This window comes from Marmota flaviventris, chromosome 2, assembly GCF_047511675.1.
Source record: "Marmota flaviventris isolate mMarFla1 chromosome 2, mMarFla1.hap1, whole genome shotgun sequence".
Taxonomy (NCBI): Eukaryota; Metazoa; Chordata; class Mammalia; order Rodentia; family Sciuridae; genus Marmota; species Marmota flaviventris.
This window is the reverse complement of record NC_092499.1, coordinates 136208933-136234251: the sequence shown is the minus strand read 5'-3', so window position 1 is coordinate 136234251 and position 25319 is coordinate 136208933. Positions and strand designations below refer to the sequence as shown.

The window sequence follows — 25319 nt, the reverse complement described above, 5'->3', positions numbered from 1 at the left end:
TATGAAATTATTTTAGTAATTGTCTTCCCTACATTCTTAGAAAGTCTGATGTTGGGGTTTAGGAATAATCAGCCTCCTGAGTCATTGGGATTACAGGAAAGTATCACGACACCCTGCTAAAAATTAACCCACTATTCTTGCTCTGAGCTTTTGGCTCTGAGCTTCCAAGCAGGCAAGACAAAAAGAAATCTACAACCACTGCCATCAGGAAAACCCAGATCAATCATTCAGGATAGCTCTTTTTGGTATTGAGGTCAAGAGGAAATCTTCCTCTTCGTGCTCTTCAAGAAGACATTGTGTGATGTAAGCAATGTCATCAACAACTTCCTAGCAACATTATTTCTAATGATACTTCCTTTGGTGTACATCAGTATCATCCAGGGCCATTAAATCAACATACAGTCCAGTAAACAGTTCATCTGGGGGTCAGAACAGAGTGATCCAATCTCATGGATGTCTGCTGATCTAGCTTCATCCTTGGGTGGATTTTAGAGTCTTTTATCTAAGGAAGGGACTATATTTATCCAGCAATCCTCCCTAATTACTTCTTTCATTAAAATGTTTGCCACACATTGGGCAGTAGAGGGTTGACAGGTTCAAGGTATTTTGTATTACCAATTAAAGTTCTTTCTACTGGCTTCCATTGTAGACAAATTTAAGTTCCCACTTGTTTTCAGACATTTATGTATAGACACATAGGATCCTTGTTGCAGGGGCTCTGTCATCTTGTTTGTCTAAATTAAATGTTAAAAAGATTGTAAACACCAGACATATTTTAATGCAAGAGATTATTATATAAGCTCTTTTGGAAAGGAAACGCTATAGGGATCTTTCTGTGATACCAATAAAAAACATTCATCCTTTTGTCAACTTTAATTGAACACCTACTAAGCATCAGGCACCATGGTGAGAGTTGGGAATCATTGTGTTTTTTATTGCTGTCCTTCAGTTAGGATTTTCAAATACCTTCCTGACCTCATTTTCAAGTGGAGAAACAGGTAGACATATGAAACCCAAATCTTTTAAGACTTTGGAAATCTGGATGATTACCACAAATATAGGAAGCCTGGCAACTAAATAAGCCTGGATTGATTGATTGATTTTTTTGGGTGCTGGGTATTTAACTCAGGGCCTTACAAATGCTAAGCATATGCTCTTCCGCTAAGATACATCCCCATCCCTAAACCTGGCTTCAGGAGTTTTGAGGATTTTCTAGCTTCTTTATTTTCACTAGAAATGTAATATTTTTAAAGTTCCCTTTGGTTTCCTTTTCTCGTCATGATAGGGAATTGAGTGGCCATTGTGTTTTTTGTTTCAGATTTTGAGATACAGAGTGAAAACGGGGAGAATTCTAATCAAGATGTGTTTGAGGAGGTGGAATCACATGAGATGTTCTTGGAAATGCCCGAAGGGGAAGGTGGTCAGCAGTCTGATGGGGAGAGTGACTTTGAGAGAGACTGTGGCTCCGGGAGGCCTCAGGGTAAGGACCGCAGGCAGATGCCATCCAAGGGCAAGGAAGTTGGCCAGCTCATTGGCCTTCAAGGCACCTACCTGGGCGAGAAGCCCTATGAATGCCCTGAGTGTGGGAAAACCTTCAGCCGGAAATCTCATCTAATTACCCATGTAAGGACCCACACAGGAGAAAAACACTACAAATGTGACGAATGTGGAAAGAGCTTTAGTGATGGCTCAAACTTTAGTCGACACCAAACAACTCACACTGGAGAGAAACCCTACAAATGCAGGGATTGCGGGAAGAGCTTTAGCCGGAGTGCAAATCTCATAACCCACCAGAGGATCCACACAGGAGAGAAACCCTTTCAGTGTGCCGAGTGTGGCAAGAGTTTCAGCAGGAGCCCCAATCTTATTGCCCATCAGCGCACTCACACTGGAGAGAAGCCGTACTCTTGCCCCGAGTGCGGAAAGAGCTTTGGCAACCGGTCCAGCCTCAACACGCATCAGGGAATCCACACTGGAGAAAAACCCTATGAGTGCAAAGAGTGTGGTGAAAGCTTCAGTTACAACTCCAACCTGATCAGACACCAGAGAATCCACACAGGAGAGAAACCATACAAATGCACCGACTGCGGGCAGAGGTTTAGCCAGAGCTCAGCTCTCATTACGCACAGGAGAACTCACACCGGAGAAAAACCCTATCAGTGCAGCGAGTGCGGTAAAAGCTTTAGCCGCAGCTCCAATCTGGCCACACACCGGAGAACCCATATGGTGGAGAAGCCCTATAAGTGTGGGGTGTGTGGGAAGAGCTTCAGCCAGAGCTCAAGTCTGATCGCGCACCAGGGCATGCACACGGGGGAGAAACCCTACGAATGTCTGACATGCGGTGAGAGCTTCAGCTGGAGCTCCAACCTCATCAAACACCAGAGGATCCACACAGGAGAGAAGCCCTATAAATGTGGCGAGTGTGGGAAGTGCTTCAGCCAGCGCTCCCAACTGGTGGTGCATCAGCGGACCCACACGGGGGAGAAGCCCTATAAATGCCTCATGTGTGGCAAGAGCTTCAGCCGGGGCTCCATCCTGGTCATGCACCAGAGAGCCCATTTGGGAGACAAGCCCTACAGGTGTCCTGAGTGTGGGAAAGGTTTTAGCTGGAATTCAGTTCTCATCATACACCAGCGAATCCATACAGGGGAGAAGCCCTATAAATGCCCTGAGTGCGGCAAAGGCTTCAGCAATAGCTCCAATTTTATTACACACCAGAGAACTCACATGAAAGAGAAACTTTATTGAAGTGGCAGAGAGGGAAAGTGAGGCAGAGACTGGCCTGGGAAAGGGAATTGTCAGTGCCCCAAATAGTGATTTCCCTCTAAAAGAGCCATTTTTCCTTGAACTTTCTTTGGAATTTTTTGCCAAAATCTTTTACCCCTGCTCACCCTCACATCTAGGACACTGTCATCTTAGTTGGTTGGAGTCAAGCCCCTGTTGGTTCAAGAACAGAGCATAGGAATGGAAGGTCCAGAAAGCTGGGTCTTTATCTGTTACATTTCATTATTTGATTGACTGTCTCCTGATTCCTCTGTGCCTCAGTTTCCTCTTCAGTAAAATGGGGAAATGTTTCTCCATGTGGAACTCATGTGGCCTCCAGGCTATCTGAGTCCTCAGAGAAATACTGGAAATCTGTATGTGTGGTTCTGGTTGTTTTTGTTGCCACTTTGTTGGGCTAAGGTGCCTTTACGCCAAGCTGCTAGCGTCCCAGGGCCCCTGCCCATGTAGTGTCTTGATTTCAGGTCAATATGATGGGACTTCTCCAGTTTTGAATCATCTACATGAAGGTAAAACTATTTTCTGTTTCCAGAAAGTGTCGGGAGCAGACTAGCTTGAGGAAGTATGGCCTGGAACCTGTGTCCCAATGTCTCTTCCATTATAAGAGGGACTGGGGTCTGCCAGGAAAGGTATAAACTGAGATTTGTGTGCTTGCTTTTGTCTCTGCTTGCTGTCCTATGGTGACTCAGCTGCCAGGGGAGCACACTTGTTCTCATGGGGTTTGGGTTTGGAGTGTGAAGCCTTCGACCCCCAGCTGTCCATCCATGGTGGGTAGCAGTTTTTGTACCATCAAGGGGAAAAGTCCTGCACGCTGCATAATTATTTTTCAGTTTTCTATGCACTTGTTTTATCCCTGTTCTTAAATTTTCTATATATGCAGATCTAGAATTCCGTCTGATAGCTTTTGTAATCTAAGAACATATTTTTAAGGAAGTGTTTATTTTGAGGATATCAAAATCCCCTGGAGAGATTTGGGTTGGAACCAGGAGTTTGCCCTGCAGTTACATACTTGATCTTGGTTGCCATCGTGGCTTTGTTCTTGGAATTCTGAGCCTTGAAACAGTGAAGATGAGAATGACAGCAGATGAGAGGGTTTGTTACAAGGAAAGAGGAGAAAATATATAAGGCATCTTTGGGAAATGTGAAACTGCCACCTCCTATATATGGAGGTGGCAGTTTCTGTGCTCAGAAGAGACCTTTTTCTTATAGGATGGATACTCAATATTGCCTAATAAAGTAGAGTCCCATTCTTTTCCTGGGTCTGCCTTTTAATGTGTGTTTTAAAACCTGCACTTGACTATTAACAAACATACACCTCACTTCCTCACCCCACCAGCCTCCTACCCCAGAACCTTCAGGAACTGAGTCACTTCAAAGAGCACACCTCTGGGTGAACCTATACCCTTCCCACTGCTCTTTGCAAAGTACAGTCTGTCGACAAGATTTGATGCCATGGCTTTGGCTGAGGAGTCACATGGCATCCTGAGGAGACCATTGGGAATCATCTCTATCCAGAGCTAGTAGAATTAGACACATGATAGAAGTTCTAGTCAGTGATGAGGGTCAAACTAAACCAAGTAGGCTATGAAATGCCAATTGCTAATTCCATTCCTTCACTTTTTTGGCAAATATTCATTGAGGACTCACTGAGCAAGGTACTGGGGAAAGATTGTGAATAAAAAAGTCCCAAGACTTGTCCAATCAGACAAGGATTCTCATCCTTCTGTGAAAATGCAAGAGCTGTCTTGCTAGTAAGAGAGAACAGATAGGATGGTTCCCAGCTGAGATTTAAGTTCTATAGCTTGATTATTAAGGAAACTTTCCCCCACTCCTCCTCTTCTGTTTCTTATGTCCATACCCATCCTGAAGATCCAAGCTCTTATCTTTAGCACCAGCTCAATGCATGCAATGGAAACTCAGTAAATATTCACCAATTGGTTCTCTTCATGGAGCTATTTCAATCACTGGGTGAAAGGAGTGTGTGTGTGTATGTGTGTGTGTGTGTGTACACACACACACACACACATATATACACACATATATATATATAAATATATGTGTGTATATATATCCCTTATATATGTATGCAAGAGACAGATGGAGCTCTCCCCTACATTTTCCTTTGGTAATATGATAAATATGTTGATTTTAACCTTAGTGTCTTCTCAGTATTTACCCACTTAAGTTACACAGCTAAAGACTTATATCCACGTAAGTTACACAGCTAAAGACTTATAAAAACCAACAAGTATACTAATGAAATGACTTATATTTTTGAAATGTCACAGATAATCAAAAGCTAGTGAAACCACACTTAATTTTTTTTTTCCACTACAGGGGATTGAACCCAGGGGTTCAATCCCCTGTAGTGGACCCAGGGGTGCTCTACCACTGAGCTACATATCCAGCCCTTTTTATTTTTTGAGACAGGGTCTTGCTAAGGTATTGGCCTTAAACATGTAATCCACCTTCTTCAGCTTCCCAAGTTGCTGGAATTACAGGTGTGCACCACAGTACCTGACTATACACTTTCATTATTGTAGCTGAGTCTGTGGTTCACCATTTGGATGTTTTGTTTCTATTTGGATAATCATTGAAACTTAAGACAATTTATATTATTCTTACTCCTTAATCCAGTGTATTCATATAACTATATCCTGAGATGGTTCCTTTTATTTTCAACTTTTTACTGAAATATAGTTGAAAAGTGCACAAAAGCGTCAACAATTTGAATTTTTGTAAATCACACATACTTGTGTAACCAGCACCCAGATCAAGAAACAACCGAGGGGGGGAAAAAAAACAAGGGGGAGAAATGAATTACAGTAGATGGGGTAGAGAGAGAAGATGGGAGGGGAGGGGATGGGGGATAGTAGAGGATAGGAAAGGCAGCAGAATACAACAGACACTAGTATAGCAATATGTAAAACAGTGGATGTGTAACCGATGTGATGCTGCAATCTGTATACGGGGTAAAAATGGGAGTTCATAACCCACTTGAATCAAAGGGTGAAATATGATATGTCAAGAACTATGTAATGTTTTGAACAACCAACAATAAAGATTAAAAAAAAAAAAAAAAAAGAAACAACCGAGCAGCTGGGCATGGTAGCGCAGACCTGTGATCCCAGTGGCTCAGGAGTCTGAGGCAGGAGGATTGCGAGTTCAGAGTCAGCCTCAGCAACTTAGTGAGACCTCAAGTGACTCAGTGAGACCCTGTCTCTAAATAAAATATAAAAAAAGGCTGGGGTGTGTGGCTCAGTGGTTAAGCGCCCTTTGGTTCAATCCCCACTACCCGCCCCCTCCAAAAAGAAACAGTTGAGCAGCACCCAGAAAAGCCCATTTGTACCTTCCCTCCAAGTCCATACCTTGTTTCTCTCCTGCCTTGCCCTGCCTTGCCCTGAAGTTTGTGGAGTTGTGGATGGGGTATAGAGAACTGGACAGACCTGGTTCTAGACTAATTTGTCACTAATTACATACCTTCAATTATTAGAGATTTTTGAGGTAGGTCATAATGTGATGAATTTTTTTCCCCATAGATCCTTTTAGGTTGTGTTTATAATTTGCAATAAGTCATAATAGCTTACAGTAAAGATATAAAGAGCAGTTACTATGTACCAGCACTGGGCCAAGGTCTTTAACATGCTATCTCAATCCTGACAACCACCCTGGGAAGTGGGTAAGTAGACTCATTGTACAGGTGAGAGAAGGGAGATTTAGTAAGTAAATAACCCAGGTTCTGTCACTTAACCACTCTGTTCAAAGCCAGCCTCACAGCCTCAGAAATTTAGCAAGGCCCTAAGCAACCTAGTGAGACCCTGTGTCAAAACACAAAAAGGGTTGGGGATATGGCTTAGTGGTTTAGTGCCCCTGGGCTCAATCCCTGGTATAAAAAAAAAAAATACAGTTTTTAGTCTTTTTCCCTCATTAGTAACAGTACTATCTACAACTGTAAATGGTCTATCCTTGCATGAGACAGGTGGTCACCTTTCCTGGCCCTTTAGCTCTGATGGGGTTGGTGAAGGGTCCTGTCTCATAATCAGGAAGTTCTATAGGGGTCCAGTGTGCTGGGATTGCTGCATCCAGTCTCTCAGATAGCCCTGGAGATTTTCACATGGAGAGCTCAGCTGAACTTTTTCAGATCTTTGACAAAATTAGTCTTTCCTTTTTTTATCCTCTTGACAAAATGACCCCAAACTCTAGGGAAAGTGGAAGAATTGTGTGGGTGAAAGGAAGATTTTGAGTTAGAGGGGTTCTTTTTGGCTTTTCACCAACAACTGTTGTTGCAACTGAGCTCATGCCTCGAATCTGAGCGAAGGCTGTGGCTCCAGGGCCCACCTTCCCCTGAATCCCTCCCTGCTTCTCAATCTTATCAGTGTTCCAACTCAGAATTTTCCATCCATCTGCCTGAGGCAGCTGCTGGAGAATCTGCTGGGAGTAAGAGGGTTTCTCACCAATGAGTACTTTGCCCTGGGTCCCTTGCGGCTCACAGATCAGGTGAAACACATAAAAGCAGAGCTAATCAGGTGACAGGAGGATGAAAATCCAAAGCTCTTTTCTAGGCCAGGCCTTTGCCTCACCCAGCTGGTGCGAGTCAGCTCTCTGAAACTTCTGGACTGGTCTAGAGGGAATGGTTTGGAAACTAGTTGCATGTGCAGGTCAAAAGTGCTGGCCTGAGGGTCTACATAAGATCAGAGAGAGGAGGAAAAATTCTCCATGCCCACTGACTCTCTGGAGAGTCTCTCCTATCAACCTGCCGGTCCCTCACTTCTCCACAGGCTGCTTGCTCTTCCTGTGGAGGGAAGAAAAAAACAGCTTCACCTATTCACTTATCTTCAACTGTGTTTTGGACCTGTTATCTGTTAAATGGGAAGTGAGAGGGATTTGGGAGTATCCCCAGTGGTAGAGCACAAGCATGCTGCCTAAGGCACTGGATTTAAAATGTGTAAAGTAGATACTTCCTTTCCCCATTCCTGAGGCTGCACCTTTTCCCCTTCTGGGCCTTCCCAGCATTTCTTTCCCAACATGTACTTTTTTTTTTTTAATTGTAGATGGACCCAATACCTTTATTTATTTTTAAGCAGTGTTGAGGATCAACTTAGTGCCTCACATGTGCTCAGCAAGTGCTCTACCACTGAGCTACACCCCCAGCTCCGCAACATGTACTTTGAATATGCCTGTATTTTGCACTAAGCATCCTGCATTGAAGTTATTTGAGTTGTTCATAGCACCATTCTAGAGGAGCACTCTGCCCTGGATTATATTCCTTAAGAGGGAGTGTTTTGCTTTTTTTTTCTCCCAGTCACCAGAGCACACTCCTGGTCCAATGCTTGGTCCAAAGTAGATGTCACACATTTGGTTGTTAAATGAATTGTCAATGTGTTGAACCCACAACACAAAGAAGAGACCACTGACCCCAATTTTAAACCAAATTAAAGCAAGCTTATATTGCGTACACAAAGAGAGCTGGCCAGCAACTGTCTCAACCGAAACCAGGGCCAGAGAACAGTGACAACTCCCAGGAAAGAAAGGTTTTTAAAGACAAAAAGTTACAAAGTGAGTGTTTTGGGAACTTAACAGCTAACAGGGTTCTGGCAAGCGTAATACAAAGGCAGATAGCAGGTTAATGATCTACATGGCTTAACATTTCATGGTAGGGAGTAAACTGAGGTTCCAACATCAGAATTTATGAGGAGCTGCTGAGGTTTTAGGGAGGGTTGTTATCTGGTCAAGGAGAGCCAGGCCTGGGTGAGTTCAGAACACAGGCAGGAATTCCAAACAAGTTTAACCATCAGAGTATGGTCAGGCCAAATAGAAATAAAACAGAAAGGAACTTTTTATGAGTTTGTGATGAGATGGCTCCCAATCTTAAAATGGAATCAGGGGCTGGGGTTGTGGCTCAGCGACAGACGGCTCGCCTAGCAGCGTGCCAGGTGCTGGGTTTGATTCTCAGCACCACATGAAAACAAATTAATAAAATAAAGGTATTGTGTCCAACTACATAAAAATAATTTTTTAAAATGGGTTCCTCAAATGGTATTCATCTTGGACCAACCTAAACAGTGCACACAATAGAAGGAGAAAGGGAGAGTGGGAGAGAGGAAGGGAGGGAAGGAGGGAGGGAGAAAGAGTGACTGACTATGTGTGTATGGTGGGCAAGGAGGAATATTGTGGGGATGAAGCATTACCATAGCAAGCATCCACGCCAAAGGAGGACACTGTCAAGTGACAAAAAAAAAAAAAAAGTCGGAATTGGAATCCCATTTCCATGCCAAAGGAACTCCCGCCCAAGTGACTTCGGTTTATTTACGCCCACAACAGGGATAACAGCCGCGCTTAACCCTAAGGGAAAACGTTTTGTAAAGAGAGGTTCCGAGCTGGGAGCGGTGGCGTGCTCCCCCATAATCCCAGCAGTTCGGGAGGCTGAAGCAGGAGGATTGAGAGTTCAAAGCCAGCCTCAGCAATTTAATGAGGCCTTAAGCAATACAGCGAGATTCTGTTTCAAAATAAAATATAAAAGGGGGTAGGGATGTAGCTCAATCCCTGGGTCCAATCCCTGGTAACCAAAGAAAGAATGATTCCTGTAGCTCAGCGCCAACAGGGCCCGGTAGAGCGAGCCAGGCTCCAAGGAACCAGGGCCCACAGACACCCACCGGGTCAATTATAATTGCAGCGTAGTGTGGGAAAATTCCGTCCCCTGTCAGTGATTTGTCTGAAGGTCATAGGCGCCAGAGACGTTCCCACACTTTATTGGTTAACGCTGCTGTCAGTCTAAGGGCGGAGACCTTTGGGAAACGTAGTTCCGACACACCGAGTCCTTCCGAGGCTCGAGTTTACGCCGCCGGGGTTTTGTGGCCCTCCGAATGCCTGAGCTTCGGGTAATGAGCTCGCATTTTTAAGTGTCACGGGGGACGTTGTGTGACTTCGGAGAAAGTGCCGCTTGGCCGAGTGCCCCGTAGCCGCCGGGCCTCAGCTAGCAAGAGCGGCTCTCACCTGGGCCTGGGCCTGGGCCGCCCCTGCAGGGTGAGCGAGGCAAGCTGACGCCTTGGGCGGTATGCTCTGGGCCCTGGCCCGGCGTCCTGCAAGGATGCGCCCCCTCGTGCTGGCGGCCTTCTTCTGCTCACCACCCACGGTTCGGAGGGCATGTCCCTGGCTCTCTAGCCTTCAAAGCAGCCCGGTTCACAAGGACTGCATTTGTTCCCAAAAAGCTTCCAAAGAAGATGCCCCGCATAGCAGAATAGTCTTCCAGTATAAGTTATGTTCTGCTGGCCACTCGTGCATTTTCCTGCGGTAAACCAGCTCTATGACCTTGGGCAAGTTTCTGGGGATCTCTAAACCTCGATTGTATCAGGTCCAAGAGTTGAAGGTAGAGTTAAATAATAACTTTCCTTCCAACTCTGACATCCTGTGACCCTGTATTTTTATTGTCCTTGCTTTTAGAGCTTGTAGAGTAGATCACACTGTTGGTAGAGAGTTATGATGCTAGGGCTAAGGGATCCTGAACAGGGTGCTAAGTAGAGAACCTAGCCAGGGGCGAGTTTGGAATATTAGAATTTCTGGACTTGGAGGCGGCAACACCCAGATGCTGCTCTCCAAGGTGCTGCTACATTATGCTCAGTCTGACTTTTACTGGACCTTCACTTTGTAACACTCTTATGATTCTAAAGCCCAGTGGCTTGGGAAGAGAGGCAGTTTATTGTCTCATGTATAATCTCCATAAACTCATCCTCATTCTTCAGTGTGGATAACTGGTATTTTCTGAGCCTTAAGTAAACTATTGTGCAAATACCTTTAAGCCCCCCTCCTTTCCCATCAGTTACCAGCTCTTGACCACTTTTATCAACCTTATAAAGTTGCCTCCTCAGTGATAGAGAGCCACATTCCACAGGCAGCAGGACATGGAGAGAGGCAGATAGGAAGGCTGCCTTCTTCAATTCTGTTAGGCTAGCACTTGTGATTTTCACTCTAATATATGTCTTCGGTTCTAGGATTTCAAGAGAAGGTCCACCTAGTGACTCAAGTAAGGGTGACTTCTCAATGAGACAAAGAGATTTGAGCTTTATAGTTGCAAGGTTCTCTGAGCTGAATAAGGGCTGTAGCTGTGACTCAACAGATCCAGACTCTTCAAGTGCAAGAAGGTTGCAAGTAGAAACTAGAAGATTCCTGCTGGGAGCAGGAAATTTCCTTTCAAGGGAATGACTCTGTGCTGAAGACCTCCTGCCAGAGCTTTTGGCATTTCCACTATCAAGAAGCATCTGGCTGTTGGAGGCTAAGGCAGGAGGATTGCAAGTTCATAGCCAGCCTCAACAATTTAGTGAGGCCTTAAGTAACTGAACAAGACCCTGTCTCAAGATAAAAAAATAAAAGAAGGACTGGGGATGTTGCTCAGGGATTGAGTGCCCCTGGGTTGAATCCCTGGTACAAAAAAGAAGGAGGAGGAGAAGGAGAAAAGAAGAAAGGAAGAAGGAGAAGCTGGACTCAAGGAGGCCCTTATTCAACTCTGGAAGATTTTTCACCAGTGGCTGAGACCAGAAGTTAATGAAAGAACAGATCCTGGAATTACTAGTTCTAGAACAGTTCCTGTCTTTCCCCCAAGAGATCCATATCTGGATTAGACAGCAGCATACAGAGATTGGAGAGGAGGCCGTGGCCCTGGTGGAAGATTTGCAGAAAGAAATGGGAAGACAGGGGTTACAGGTGAGATAAGGAAATAAATTTCTGACTGGCCAAAGTAGAAGAATGTGAGAGACAGCCTCCATGGATTGTCAGCTGTGTAGATGAGGCTAGTACTTTGCTATTTATGTCAAAATGGAGTTTGCTTGTTCCCTGATCCTGGTCACTGCAGCTTTTCTTCTCAGTGCAGACTATCTCTTCAAAGAATATGTACATTGGCTGCTCTGAGTATTGGTTTCTGCCATTAAATAAGAGAATTTCTGGGGTTGAGGATGTAGCTCAGTTGAGGATATAGCTCAGTGGTAGAGCACCTTCCTAGCATGTACAAAGCCCTGGGTTCGATTCCCAGCACTACACAGAATTGCTGAAAATGCCAGTTCTCATTTTCTGGGTGAGCTGGAGGAAGCAAGTTACTTTACTGGTCATTAGTGACACTATTGAGCTTATTGCAAAATAGTTGAATTATTGGTCATGCCTACATATTTTGCTTACATGTTGGCAAGACAAGTAGGAGCATGCTAAGGAGAGCTGGATGGTCAGGTTGCAGTGGGCTTGGGTTCTAGACCTTATCTCTGTGAAATCTTCCACATATGCACATTCTTTGCTGCTGCAGATATTTGTACAAGACTTACTTTTGCATTTTCTTCTTTGAATCTGGAGATGTTTCAGTTTTAGTTCCTACAGGATTTTGAGCACTTGCAGTCCTTGAATGGAGATTGTCCTTTCAGAGGAGAATGAACCCTCAGAATTAGTACTGAGTTCCCTAAACATCTACCATAAGCACAAACAACCCATGTGTCTGTTTCAAGCAGTGAAGAACTGGCATCCAGAAACAGAGGAACAGTCAAGCCGCAAAATAGAGTTCCCATCCTTCCATGGTAATGGTAAGCAGTAGCTAATGGGGTTGGAGGGGGCACTGACTATGGAGAGGGCGTGAAAGCACCCTCTGAGTGCAGGATGTAAGATATAAGATACAGCTCCCTTCCACCTGGAAGATGCAGCTTGTAAACTGAGGCTGATGGTGTGAATCTGTGAGAGCCTAACTAGGTACCTCCAAAGGGAAGGACTCCAATTGGCATATTTTGTAAAATCACTTAAGAGAGCCTGCAGCCCTTCTGTTTATATGAGTGAAGAGTGATAGTCCCATATTATGGTGGGGACATATTTTAAGGTTATTTGGTAGGAAAAGCAAAAGATAATGTTAAACTTAAGTGTAATAATCCTTAAACAGGTAATTATCCCCAGATGAATTCAGATGACTCAAGTATATTACCCAAACTGAAAAACAGGTCATAAAATCCTGACTGTCAGTGCCTGGATGAATATGGAAGAGAAAAAAATCTAGAACATTCAACTTAGAAATGTATCATTTTTTTAAGAGTGAAAGAAGTAAAATTCATTCAAGTGTGAAGAATAGAAACAGAACTCTTGCAGGGGCAAGATAGGGGTTGCCCTTATTTGGGGTTTTTGCCAGTCTTTCTTTGATAGGAAAAAGGAGATACAGAGAGTCTTCTGTTCCTGAACTCAGTCAGGCTTGTTTCTGAAAGGAATTAAGAACCATATTCTCTTAATGTTCTGATTCTCTTCCCTAGCCCTGCCTGATCCTCTAGCTTCCTGCAGAAAAGCACAATGGTGACCAGGGGACAGTGAGCAGCAGTTGATGAATCATATTTTTCTCTTATTTAGATTACCTTTTACTACTTGAATGGGGCTCTCTGCACTAAGAAATTCCCAAAGAATTTTACCGAGAAGGGAAGCCCAGTAACTTATACAATAGACTCCAAAATTTCATCAGACTACAAAAGGTTGCCCAAATCTCCATGGTACTGAGGAACTGTATTTAAATTGCTGTTTTTCTTGATTCTAAAATCATCATATTATATTGATTTGCTTGTTTGCTTTAAAGGTCCTGATTACTTCCTTCATTCTCTATCCAGATATTGTTCAATGGCTGAAATATTGTGTAGTGGGGAAAGAAACAAAAAGTTAAAAACTACAGTTAGTCCTGAGTTCAAATTCCAATAAGTCCTGTATTAGCTGTGTCACTTTGAGCAAATATGTAAAGTTTATAATATGAGTGTTCAGTAAAAATTAGCTTCTTTCTTTCTTTCTTTGTTTTTCTCTATTCCTTCTCCCTTGTCCTGTTTTCTTTATTGCATATAAAATCCAAAGTACTCCTTTCTGGTTTGTTATGTGTGTTTTGTCACTTGCCCTCCTCTGACTCAGGTATTTTGTCCCAATTTTGTATATGTGGGATATGGGGAGGTTGAAAATTCTACCACTGAGCCACACCCCCAGGCAAGGTTATGTGTTGTTTTTTGTTTGTTTTGTTTTTTAGTACTGTGGATCCATCCCAGGGCCTCACACATGCTAGGCAAGTGCTTTACCTCTGAGCTGCATCTCCAGTTCCCAGGCATGTGTTTTGAGGAGGGGTATTATGTTTCTTCAGGAGCTGGTGACATTTGGTTATGTGTCTGTGTATGTCTCCCAGAAGGCACAGGAGCAACCAGAACCTGGACAGAAGAGCCACCTAAAAATAACTTGGGAGAATTCTGCAAAGGGGGCATCCCACTAGGTAAGGATGTCTAAAGGAGTCTAAAGTTAACTGAAGGGTTTCTGTAGTATTCCCTACCTCAGACATTTTTGGGGTTGAATTTTTCAAATTTACTCCCTTCTTTAATTCTACTTGAAAAGAAACAGAAATCCAACATCATATTAGCATCTCTAGGGATGAATTTCTTTTTTTTAATTTTTATTTTTTTTAATTGTAGTTGGACACAATACCTTCATTTTATTTATTTATATGTGGTGCTGAGGATTGAACCCAGGGCCTTGCATGTGCTAGGCAAGCACATTATCTCTGAGCCACAACCCCAGCCCCTCTAAGGATGAATTTCTTGAGCCCAAAAAGACATTAGATTGGAAGCTCATCTTAGTTTTATTTATTACACAGTACGTGAGCATGGGTCTGAATTTTTTTTCTTATTGTTCCTTTATAGTCCTTAATATTATTTTCATTGAGGCTTTATAAGAATTCCCTTAGACTTTTTTTTAAAAAAATTATTCTCTTTCCTCCCAATTCTGTAATGTAGTTGGGATTAGATTCACCAAACCCTATGTCTCTTTGTCTCCCTACAAACAGATTTTCCAATCTACAGGCCTAGAGTGAGCAGGAGTAATTACAGAGCCCAGATCTTTACCACTGCAGAGAGAAGGAGAGAGGAGAGTGGGGGAGAGTGCTCGGTGAGTGGGTAAGAGCCAAAGCTGGCCAAATACCTTTTTTTTTTTTTTGGTACTAAGGATTTAACCCAGGAGTGTTCTACCACTGAGTTACATCCCCAGCCCTTTTTACTTTTTATTTTGAGACAGAGTGTCCTTAAGTTGCTTAGGGCCTCACTAAGTTGCCAAGGCTGGCTTTGAACTCAAGATCTTCCTGTGCTGGTGGGCTTGCAGGCATGTACCACCACACCTGGCCCAAGTGCCAATCTTGATAAAAGCCAAGGCCTGGAATAAGCAGAAGTGACAAGGCCTGGAGGATGGGACTATGAGGAAACCAAGATTTTTCTGGGAATTCTCAGTGAGTCAAGGGTCCATGAAAAATATTATATCTGTACCAGAACTGCTAGGTATGTCAGACTGTAGCTAAATGGCTTTGAGAATGTGGCTTCCTGTGGATCCTGGAGCAGTTCAAAAACCAACTAGTGCAAAGCCAGGAGCACCCATATGCCAGGCATCTGTACCTCTGTGATGAGATGGATACCTGGATGTGCCCACAGGTTGCCACCCCCATCCCAGAGGTGGCAGGTTGTCTTCTTGGGCAGTACATTGTGGAGCAAGAACTGCTCAAGGGTTGTTGGGAACAGGAGATGGCAATGCTGGATAAAAATGTGTCAGAAGCTGGGTCAGGGAAGCAGGGACAGAACCTAGGTCATACAGCAGCATTTTTAGAAGAATAACATGTGGGAGCCATGACAGCAGATTCTGAGGGGGAAGAAATGGGGGGCTGAAGAAGCCTGGAGAAGCCCTGGTTTCACAGCCCTGTTTCAGAGTCCTCCTGGTAAGACCTTGTTATCACAATATTGGGGAAGTAGGGTGTTAGTTAACAGGATTGGAGAGAACCTCATCCCAACCAGTTCTCTGCTGGGCACAGTTTGTAATCCCAGCTACTCTGGAGACTGAGGCATGACAAGTTTCAGACCAGCCTGGGTAGCTTAGCTGTCTCAAAACAAAATCAAAAGGGAATGTAGCACAGTGTAAGAGTACTTACCTCACATGGCTGAGGCCCTTATTTTCTCAGGGTACAACATGCATTCATGGCATATTGTAATGGTTTGGGAAGAGCCAGGAAAGACTATTTTTATATACAAATGGAAGAACCATTTGTTTGCCTGAACAATGGATAAAAAGGAGGAGCTGTGTTACATAAGAATAGTGTTCATATGTCTAAAAATAAATATGTGCATGTTGTCACATCAAGTCTTGTAATAGAGGGAGAAAACCCATTTGTTTGTTTCTTAGGAAATCACTGAAATGCTGTGGAAGGAATGTGGAAGAGTGTCTTCTGTCATCTTTATTATAAAACTGGGGTGTCATCCTGATTTAACCACTATCCCTTTCCCCTAGGTATGCATTGGGGGTATAAAGAAACTAAAATTTACCTGAGAATTCTTGTAAGCCCTACATTCATAAGAAACTTGCAGCTGCATCAGAGCCATCAGGTATACCAGATTGTGGCTGGGCAGCTGTGGGATAATGTGGCTTTTTGTGGACGCTGGAGCAGTGTTGCTACTGGTTCAAAAACTTTCAGAACAACAAAGCCAAGAACACCCATATGCCAGGCACCTGTGCCTTCTATGATGAGATGGATGTCCTGATGAGTCCCGGGACCCTAGCTAATACCCTTGATGTCTTAGAGGTGGCAGGAGGCCTCCTGCAGGATAGAGGGCAATCCCAAGGGATGTGGGAGACAGCATCAGAAGGTACAACAGGACACGGTCATGAAATAACAGAGGAGTCTCAAGATTATCTGAGAAGACTTAGTCCCTAAGGATTGAGGAAGGATTCCAGTGGCAAACTCTCCTCCCCAGAACACTTCAGAACAGTGGCAGAGATGAAGTCCTATGGGAGGCATTGGAGATTGGGAGTCAAGAGACATAAAATGATTATTGTCCTGGCTCTGCTGCCTCTAGTCTGGAATGACCTCATCAGGAGTAAAATGGACATGTCTTTGAGAAAATGTTGTTTACTTCCTATCCTCAAACATTATTCAGCTCAGCCCTCTGCTGAACTAGTAGTCCAGGCTGACTCATTAAGAACATTTTGTGTAGGAATGGGTTCTTCCCGACTACTTTCAGTAACAATATAGTAGATACAGAGAAGATAAAAGTTGGAGGTTCTTAAAGTTTTAGTCCTTTGTTTTCTTTTTCTTTTCAGTCCTTTGTTTTCATCTAAAGCACCCCATAGAGGTGAACTTTGCTTATATGTTGATCACTTAAAGACTTGTCTAGGGTTGGGCATGGTGACACACAACTGTAATCCCATAGGCTCAGGAGGCTGAGATAGAAGGATTGCGAGTTCAAAGCCAGCCTCAGCAGCGGTGAGGCACTAAGCAACTCAGTGAGACCCAGATTCTAAGCAAAATAAAAAATAGGGCTGGAATGTGGCTCGGTGGTTGAGTGACCCTGAGTTCAATTCCTTGTACCCCCCCCCCCCAAAATAAAAGACTTGTCTAGGGGCTGTGGGTATAGCTCAGTGGTAGAGTTTGTGCTTAGCATGCACGAAGCCCTGGGTTCAATCCTTAGCAGCGCCCTCCCAAAAAAGACGTGTCTGCTAATGTTATATGTAACTAATTAGAACTTAAATTAAAAAAAAAAAAAAGACTTGTCTGTTTTGGGGCAAACTGGTTAAACATTCTGAGCCTCCATTTTCTCATCTTTAAAATGGACATAATGGTATCCACCTCACTGGATGTTACTAAGACCTGACACATTGTTAGCGCTCAGAAAATGTTAGTTATCATCATCATTTTTTTTTTCTCCTTCTGGCACTAGCGATTAAACCTAGAGGTGCTATTTCCCCAACCCTGTTTATTTCTTATTTCGAGACAGGGTCTCACTAAGTTGTCCAGGCTGACCTTAACTTTGTAATCTTCCTGTCTCAGCCTTCTAAGCTCCTGGGGTTACCATGCCTGGTCATTAGAATTATTTTAAAAATAGATAAGTTCATTGTCATATACTCCTCAAGGGAATGAAAGAGGGAAAGTTTCCTGAGTTATTAACTTTTTCTTTTGAAAACTAGACCTTTCTGGGAGGTATTTCCATTCTCATTTCATATACCACTTCCAGATAAACAAAAAGTGAATTAACAGAAAAACTCAATGTTCCTTCTTGCTTTTCCTTGGATAGGACTTCCATTTCTACTCCAAGCTGAAGAGGAGTGAAGCACTTTGGAATGGTCATCTCCAGGACTTCAAGGAAATTTGGAAACTTCCTGCACAGGTAGAAAATGAGTGGGAACTAGCCCAACAAAATAGTTGGCTGACTACCAACAAAGTAGCCAGCCCTGGAATTCTGGACATGGACAAGCCAACCCTGGGAAAGGAATTGTTTTAGTCAGCTTTTTTGCTGCTCTGACTAAAAGATCCGACAAGAACAATTTTAGAGGAGGAAAAGTTTATTTGGGGGCTCACAGTTTCAGAGGTCTAAGTCCATAGACAGCCAGCTCCATTCCTCAAGGATGGAGGTGAGGCAGAATATCACGGTGGAAGCATGGTGGAGGGAAGTAGCTCACATGATGATCAGGAAGCAGAAGGAGAGACTCCACTCACCATATAAAAAATATATGCTCCAGCTGGGTGTGGTGGCACACGCCTGTAATCCTAGCAGCTCTGGAGGCTGAGACTGGAGGATCACAAGTTCAAAGCCAGCCTCAGTAAAAATAAGGTCCTAAAGCAACTCAGCGAGACCCTGTCTCTAAATAAAATACAAAATAAGTCTGGCGATGTGGCTCAGTGGTTGAGTGCCCCTGAGTTCAATCCTTAGTACCAAAAAACAAACAAACAAACAAATATATATATACACATACATGCACACACACACACTCTCCAAAGGCACACCCTCAGTGCCCACCTCCTCCAGCCATACCCTGCCTGCCTTCAGTTACCACTCAGTTAATCCCCAACAGGGTTAAGACTTTTATAACCTAGTCATATCAACTCTGAATGTTCTTGCATTGTCTTCCACATGAGCTTTTGGGAACACCTAATATCTAAATCATAACAGGAACCCAAGCTCTTAATGTTCTCTAGTTTATCATTAAAGAGTTGAGAAATGAACAGAGAAGCAAATGGCACCCAGATAAGCTTGTTTCCTAGGTTGAAAATTTAGTTTCCTTGGAAAAAAGATAAAACCAAATTCTGAGCTGTAATTTTCCTCTTAATGGGCTGTAGCTGTAGCTCAGTGGTAGAGTGCTTGCGTCACAAGTGTGAGGCACTGGGTTTTATCCTCAGCACCACATAAAAATAATTAAAGATATTGATACATCTACAATTAAAAATTATTTTTTAAAAATATTTCTTCCTTTCTCTTTCTTTCCTCCTTTATTCTTCCCTCCCTCTTCCTCCTCCCTTCCTCCCTCTTTCTTTCTTCTTCCCTCCCTCTTTCCCCCTCCCTTTCTTTCTTCTTTTTTTCAGAATACTGGGGATTAAACCTGGAACATCATGTATTCTAGGCAGGCTCTCTACCACTGATCTATGCCCCTAGCCCCTTCTTTTAAATTTCTGTCTGAATTTTATTGTATTAATTGGTCAATTGATTGATCGTAGTGCTGGAGATCGAACCCAGGACTTGGCACATGCTAGGCCAAGTGCTCTACCCCTGAGCTACATCCCTAGCCCTCTATCTGAATTTTAGCTAAAATTAACTATCACTTGACCAGGTCAGTGGAAAAAGTGAGCATGGATATGGTGGGGCATGCCTCAGCTGATTAGGAGGTGGGAGGATCAAAGCTTTTCAAGGGCAGCCTGGGCCATATAGCAAGACCCTGTCTGGAAATAAAAAGGACTGAGCATGTAGCTCAGCTGGGGATAATTTCCTAGCATGTGTGAGGCACTGGGTTTGATTCCCAGTACTGCAAGCACAAAAACAAAACAAAGCAAAGTTTAAGAAAAAGTGAGCATGGAAAACTCCAAATTAAAACTATAGTCAACCCTAGATTATTGATGGGATGAATTTCTTATTGTTAAGATAAGTTCCCCTCCCTAGAGGAGAATTTTAGGAATTTTGTTGGAATTTAGGGGGTATTCTTCTTCTCCTACCCAGAATCTAGATCAACTGGGAGAGATTTAAGAGTTAGACATTGAGATGAAAATGGCAGCTTTAACTGGGGAGACTGTTGAGAATGCAACTGAGGCCTGTGGCCACAGAGGGCTTCCTAATAACCCCAGGATCCAGCAGATTGACTTACTCCAGCCACTAGCAGTATGGACTACCCCAGCCTCATTCTTAAAAGATAAAGCCTTTGCTATTGGTCTCTGAGCCTTGTATGCCCAGCTCTTCATTAATCAAAGAAGCCATTTCTCCCACTTCTAAGTCAGGGGATGGAGAAAGGCCAGTAGAATTAGTCTAAGGAGTATCCTTTCACCCCAAAGACAGTATCTAGAAGAGAAAGGTGGCTTTTAGTATTTCCTGTTGATAGGTGGAGATGGGAGAAAAGGAGAAGCCATACTTGGGTCAGAGCTCCTGAGGAGGGGGTAGCTGCTCTGGCTAACGAGGAATGGTCTAGAATCTGGCTAATGAGGAATGGTCTAGATTCTGCCTCCCTCCTTTTCACAGATTTTGTCCATATGAACTTGTCTAGAAGCTGGAAAAATGAGTAAGACCCGTAAGTCTATCCACATTGACCATGGTTCCACTATACTCTGGTTTATTTGATCCTGGTGAATGTAAAATTGACCATATTCTGTCACCTTCAGTAGCTTATTTTTAAGCATCCAGTGAAGACCTCTTTCACCTTGTTTCCATTTTTCTGGTTTCAGAATATAGGTTTCAATTGTAGTTAGTCTCATTTCATTCTTTCAGCTCTTGGAGCAAGAACTGAGTATGAGGAAAATTCAAACCAGGGCATTTCAGGGAAGGTGGAACTACCGAGGGTATCATTAGAAAGCTCCCAAATGGATGTTTTCCAATACTGTAATTGCTGGAAAGACTGGGAAAACAGATATGGGGCAGAACAGCAATGGGGAATAGCCCTGCTGCAAGTTGGACTAGAGTCAGTCTCTCCTCCAGAAAGAGATGTAGATAAAGTCATAGGTCCTCAGGGTACCTATGCAGAAGAAAAATCCAGTATGTGTTTTGACTATGGAAAAAACTTCAACCATATCTAGCCATCCATAGGTCAGCCACACAGGAGAAAAGAAACCTTATGAATATAGCCATTGTGGGAAAAGCTTTGCCAAAGCTCACATCTAATCTGCCATCGGAGAATCTACACTGGGGAGAAGCCTTCCCAGGGCCCTGAATATGAGAAAGGCTTCTGTGATCATTCTAACCTCACAGGACACCAGAGAATCCACACAGGAGAAAAGCCCTATAAATGTGCAGAGAGCTGGAAGTGTTAACCAGAGCTCAAACATTATTATGCACCAGAGAATCCACACAGGAGAGAAACCCCATAAATGTAATGGGTATGGAAGAAGATTCCCCAATAGCTTGCACTTTGATTGGGGAAAGTTCACTAAGGGTTCTGTCCTCACCAGCCACCAGAGGATCCATAGGAGAAATCCTACAAGTATCTCGAGTGTGGGAGAAGTTTCAGTGACTGCTCAAGCCTCATTACCCACTGGTGAATTCACACTGGAGAGACCCTATAAATGTGGGGAATGTAGGAAAAGCTTCAATCAGAGCTCAAGTCTCATTATACACAAGGAGAAAAGCCCGATGAATGTAACAAATGTGAGAGGCAATTGGACAGCAAATTTTAGCCACATTGGAGAACCTATGTGGGAGAGAGACTCTGATGTGTCCGGTATATTGGGAAAATGTCTTTAAAGCACCAAGTCTGGCAATTCTAAGGAGTTTGTCCCATAAAAGAGTCTTTTTTGCCTTTAATTCTATAACCTGTCACCAACCTGAGATAAGAATTTAAGTCCCAGTCCAAAAGACTTTGTTTTGTTTCTCTCTCTAAATGCTTGGCTTATGGAAATATTCCTCAAGGTTTCCTTATCTATGCTGTTGCAATGGAAGCCAATTTCCAGAGAATTCAGAAACTAATTCTGAATTTGACTATGTCCCCATTTCAGTGTGTCTTCATTGTGATTCTGTGCCTTAATTTTTTCATCCCTGAGATCCTCCCTCACAGATAGACAGGGCACTGTCCTGCCCTGATCATGTTAATGGAGATGGGTCAGCTATGGATCCAGCAGTGTTTGGGCACTAGACAAACGTTTATAATAAAATTTATAATGTACCATTGTTCTCCCTGTGGGAGGATTGGGGCTCAGGATGCATACATTTCCCCACCCTCCTTAGGATTTGCAGGAATTTATAGAAAATTTCTAGATTCATAGAGGAAAGTGCTCTATTACATGGGGGAGGGAAAAGGAAGAAAGAACAATGTTAGGTTTGGCTTTCTAAACTATAACTTCCCTCTCCCAAAATATTAGATTGAACCATATGAGATTGCCATTGCTGATCTACAAACTAGCAATTTTATGATTCGATCTAAGTAGAATGTCTGCAATTGTGTTCCCAATGGCCAGCAGCTCATACTGAATCCTAAAAAGGTGAAGCTGGGTCTAGAAGATATGAAGCAGGATAAAGAAGTGGGTAAAGACCTTTCTCTTTGTAGATATGCCCAGAGCAAAAACTAAGAACCATGGTATTAAAAAGTCCCTAAAGGATTTACTTTTATGTCACATGCCTTTGACAAGCCCACTAATTCCTGTCTGTGCTTCAGGCTTCTCAGAGCCAGGGTATCCTGATCCTTCGGGCAACAGATTCCCATAGATTTCAGTCTCTGCACAAGAGCACAGCAGAGTCCCTGGATAGACTCTGACGCACAGAACAAATGGGGCTTAGAAAAAAAATGGAACACAGTTTCTTCCTCTTAAAATAGTACCCATTGTGTTTGATTTTTAAATATTTTCCCACAACCTCCCAGAAACTCATTATAAAACAAAGCACAATCTACACATATTACAATTGTACCTAATTAGATTAATAATTATTATAATAAGGCTAACTCAGTAATAAGGCTTCTTTTTAACATAAAAACACTTAGCCAAATAAATGTCTGTCAAAATTGGTTATTTAATGGGCTGTGGACTTCATGTTATTGTGGTTATTCAAGAAGTTCTTTTGAGTTTTTCTGTAGGATTTGACTACATGCCTTCCCAGCATGTAGGGTAGTTAATGTCTTTTTTTTTTTTTTTTTTAGTTTTCGGCGGACACAACATCTTTGTTTGTATGTGGTGCTGAGGATCGAACCTGGGCCGCACGCATGCCAGGCGAGCGCGCTACCGCTTGAGCCACATCCCCAGCCCCCGTAGTTAATGTCTTATACGCTAGAAAAGTTTAATAAATGCTGATGGAACAAACACCTTGTTTATCCAGCCTAATCATCTGTCTTATCCATGAGACTGGGCTCTACTCAGTTTTTGCTTTCCAAAAATAGAATCTCTTCAAAGGATGTCAATTCACTGCCATTAAGGAGACTTTTCAGAGTCTGTTGTTGGGAGACAATTTTCAAAGAGGTATTCCAGAAATTGGAATTTAGAATATTTGTCAAGGCCAGGAAATAAAATTGATATGGATCACTTGATATTATTTTACTCTTTCAATGAGAAATTCTTAGGTAGAAATTCATCCTACTAATACCTGAGGTAGCTCTGCATTATAAAATGACTTTGGAGACCAGGTGTGGTGGTGCATGCCTGTAATCCCAATGACTTGGGAGGCTGAGGCAGGAGGATCAAAAATTTGAGGCCAGCCTCAGTAATTTAGTGAGACCGTGTTACAACAAAAAATAAATAAATAAAGGTGCTGGGGATGGAGCTCAGTGGTAAAGTGCCCCTGGCTTCAATACCCAATCCCACCCCCTAAAAGACTTTGGGAACAACCAGATTCTCTTTTGAAAATTTTTGACATCATTTTTCTTTTGGATGGAATAAGAAGATTCAAATATATAGAAATATATAGTCGATTATGGGCTGGGATGTGGCTCAAGTGGTAGCGCGCTCACCTGGCATGTGTGCGGCCCGGGTTGGATCCTCAGCACCACATACAATCAAAGATGTTGTATCCGCCGAAAACTAAAAAATAAACATTAAAAAAAAATTTCTCTCTCTCTCTCTCTCTCTCTCTCTCTCTCTCTCTCAACTCTTACAAAAAAAAAGAAAGAAATATATAGTCATATAATGTCATCTCATATATTTTCCCCTTAATGAAATAGTGGAGAAATTAAGCTGGAAATTGTCAGTATTCCATAAGGATCTTAGAGGAAGACATGTTAGTTGCTTTAAATAATGTTTGCTATCAGTCTTCCTAAATGGGATACTTACAGCAGTGAATTGTGGCTTAATAGTTAACATGGAGATGTTTCTCATTGAATCATGTGATATGAATTTTACAGTGTCCTAATTTTTATTTGAAATGGTATCATCCACCATCTTATTCAAAAGTGTTTTGATTTACTTTTTTATCTACCACTCTATGGGATGAACAGAGTTCTGGAAGCTCGTTTTATTTATTTATTTATGTTAAGTTTTGGAACTGGGGTGCCCAACCACTGAACCACATCCTTATCCTTTTTTAATATTTTTATTTACAGACAGGGTCTTACTGAGTTGCTTAGGGCCTCACTAAGTTACTGAGGCTGGCTTTGAACTCATGATCCTCCTGCCTCAGCCTCCCAAGCTGCTGGGATTACGGATGTGTGCCACCATGGCTCTGGAGGCTCTTAGTTTTAACTCAGTACAAACTAACAGTTATGGCTTCTAAGTATGTGAACAAGACAAGCAGCAGTGGCTTCTGTAAGTCATTTTCTTGAAGATATCTCAAGATGAAGATGGTAATGATGAACCAAAATAAACCTTTCTTTCCTCTTTTTTTTTTTTTTTGCATATATGCACAAGTGAACCCATCCTTTTTTAAATTTACATATGACAGCAGAATGTATTACAATTCTTATTACCCATATAGAGCACAGTTTTTCATATCTCTGGTTGTATACAAAGTATATTCACACCAATTTGTGTCTTCATACCTGTACTTTGGATAATAATGATCCTCACATTCCACCATCATTAATAACCCCATGCCCCCTCTCTTCCCCTCTCACCCCTCTGCCCTATATAGAGTTCATCTATTCCTCTCATGCTCCCTTTCCCTATCCCACCATGAATCATGTGGCATATATACATAATGGAATGTTACTCCTCTTTTTAAAATTTTTTTTAGTTGTAGATGGACACAATACCTTTATTTTATTTGTTTTTATTTTTATGTGGTGCTAGGGATTGAACCCAGTGCCTCACGCATGCTAGGCAAGTACTCTAACACTGAGCCACAACCCCGTCCCCTAATCTTTCCCCTTTAAAAAAAAATAATGAAAGATACAGTTGAGAGTGTATAAAGTTCACTTATATTACTAAAATATTGCAATAGATTATACATTTTGTTTATCAAATTATACATTGAAAAAATTTTTTTTTACTCTGTGTGTGTGTGTGTGTGTGTGTGTGTGTGGTCCTAGGGATGGAACCCAGGGCCTTGTGCATGTGAGGCAAGCACTCTACCAAGTGAGCTATATCCCCAGCCCCTGAGAAATTTTTGTAGAAGAAACTTACAGCAAAAATATTGATTCTCCAG

At 42.6% G+C, this 25319-nt stretch overlaps 3 protein-coding genes across 14 annotated transcripts in view; 2 read left to right on the top strand and 1 right to left on the bottom strand.

Annotated features, from left to right (window-relative positions):
• The window catches only part of Zscan2 (zinc finger and SCAN domain containing 2), a 28304-nt gene extending 24270 nt beyond the window's left edge, over positions 1-4034 (top strand). For all 3 annotated transcript variants that reach the window (XM_071608586.1, XM_027920120.2, XM_071608585.1), the window contains exon 3: positions 1319-4034. In XM_071608586.1, the coding sequence (XP_071464687.1) occupies positions 1319-2748 (1430 nt within the window). In that variant the 3' untranslated portion in view covers positions 2749-4034. The remainder of the gene's footprint in view (positions 1-1318) is intronic.
• The window catches only part of Znf774 (zinc finger protein 774), a 596184-nt gene that overhangs the window by 58652 nt on the left and 512213 nt on the right, over positions 1-25319 (bottom strand).
• Positions 9603-23604, top strand: LOC139704739 (uncharacterized). Of its 10 annotated transcripts, XR_011706713.1 has the most exons (7): positions 9603-9659; positions 10770-11478; positions 12267-12338; positions 13904-14029; positions 14597-14697; positions 17859-17951; positions 22888-23604. XR_011706713.1 is itself a non-coding variant. In XM_071608589.1 (5 exons), the coding sequence occupies exons 1-5, from the start codon at positions 12164-12166 to the stop codon at positions 22975-22977; spliced, it is 585 nt and encodes a 194-aa protein (XP_071464690.1). In that variant the 5' UTR covers positions 11500-12163; the 3' UTR covers positions 22978-23604. The 10 variants fall into 10 exon arrangements, 7 of the variants coding, with proteins under 7 accessions (XP_071464690.1, XP_071464693.1, XP_071464692.1 ...); XR_011706714.1 differs by lacking the exon at positions 12267-12338 and having other exon boundaries at positions 13946-14029; XR_011706712.1 differs by lacking the exons at positions 9603-9659; positions 10770-11478 and having other exon boundaries at positions 11500-12338; positions 14597-14705.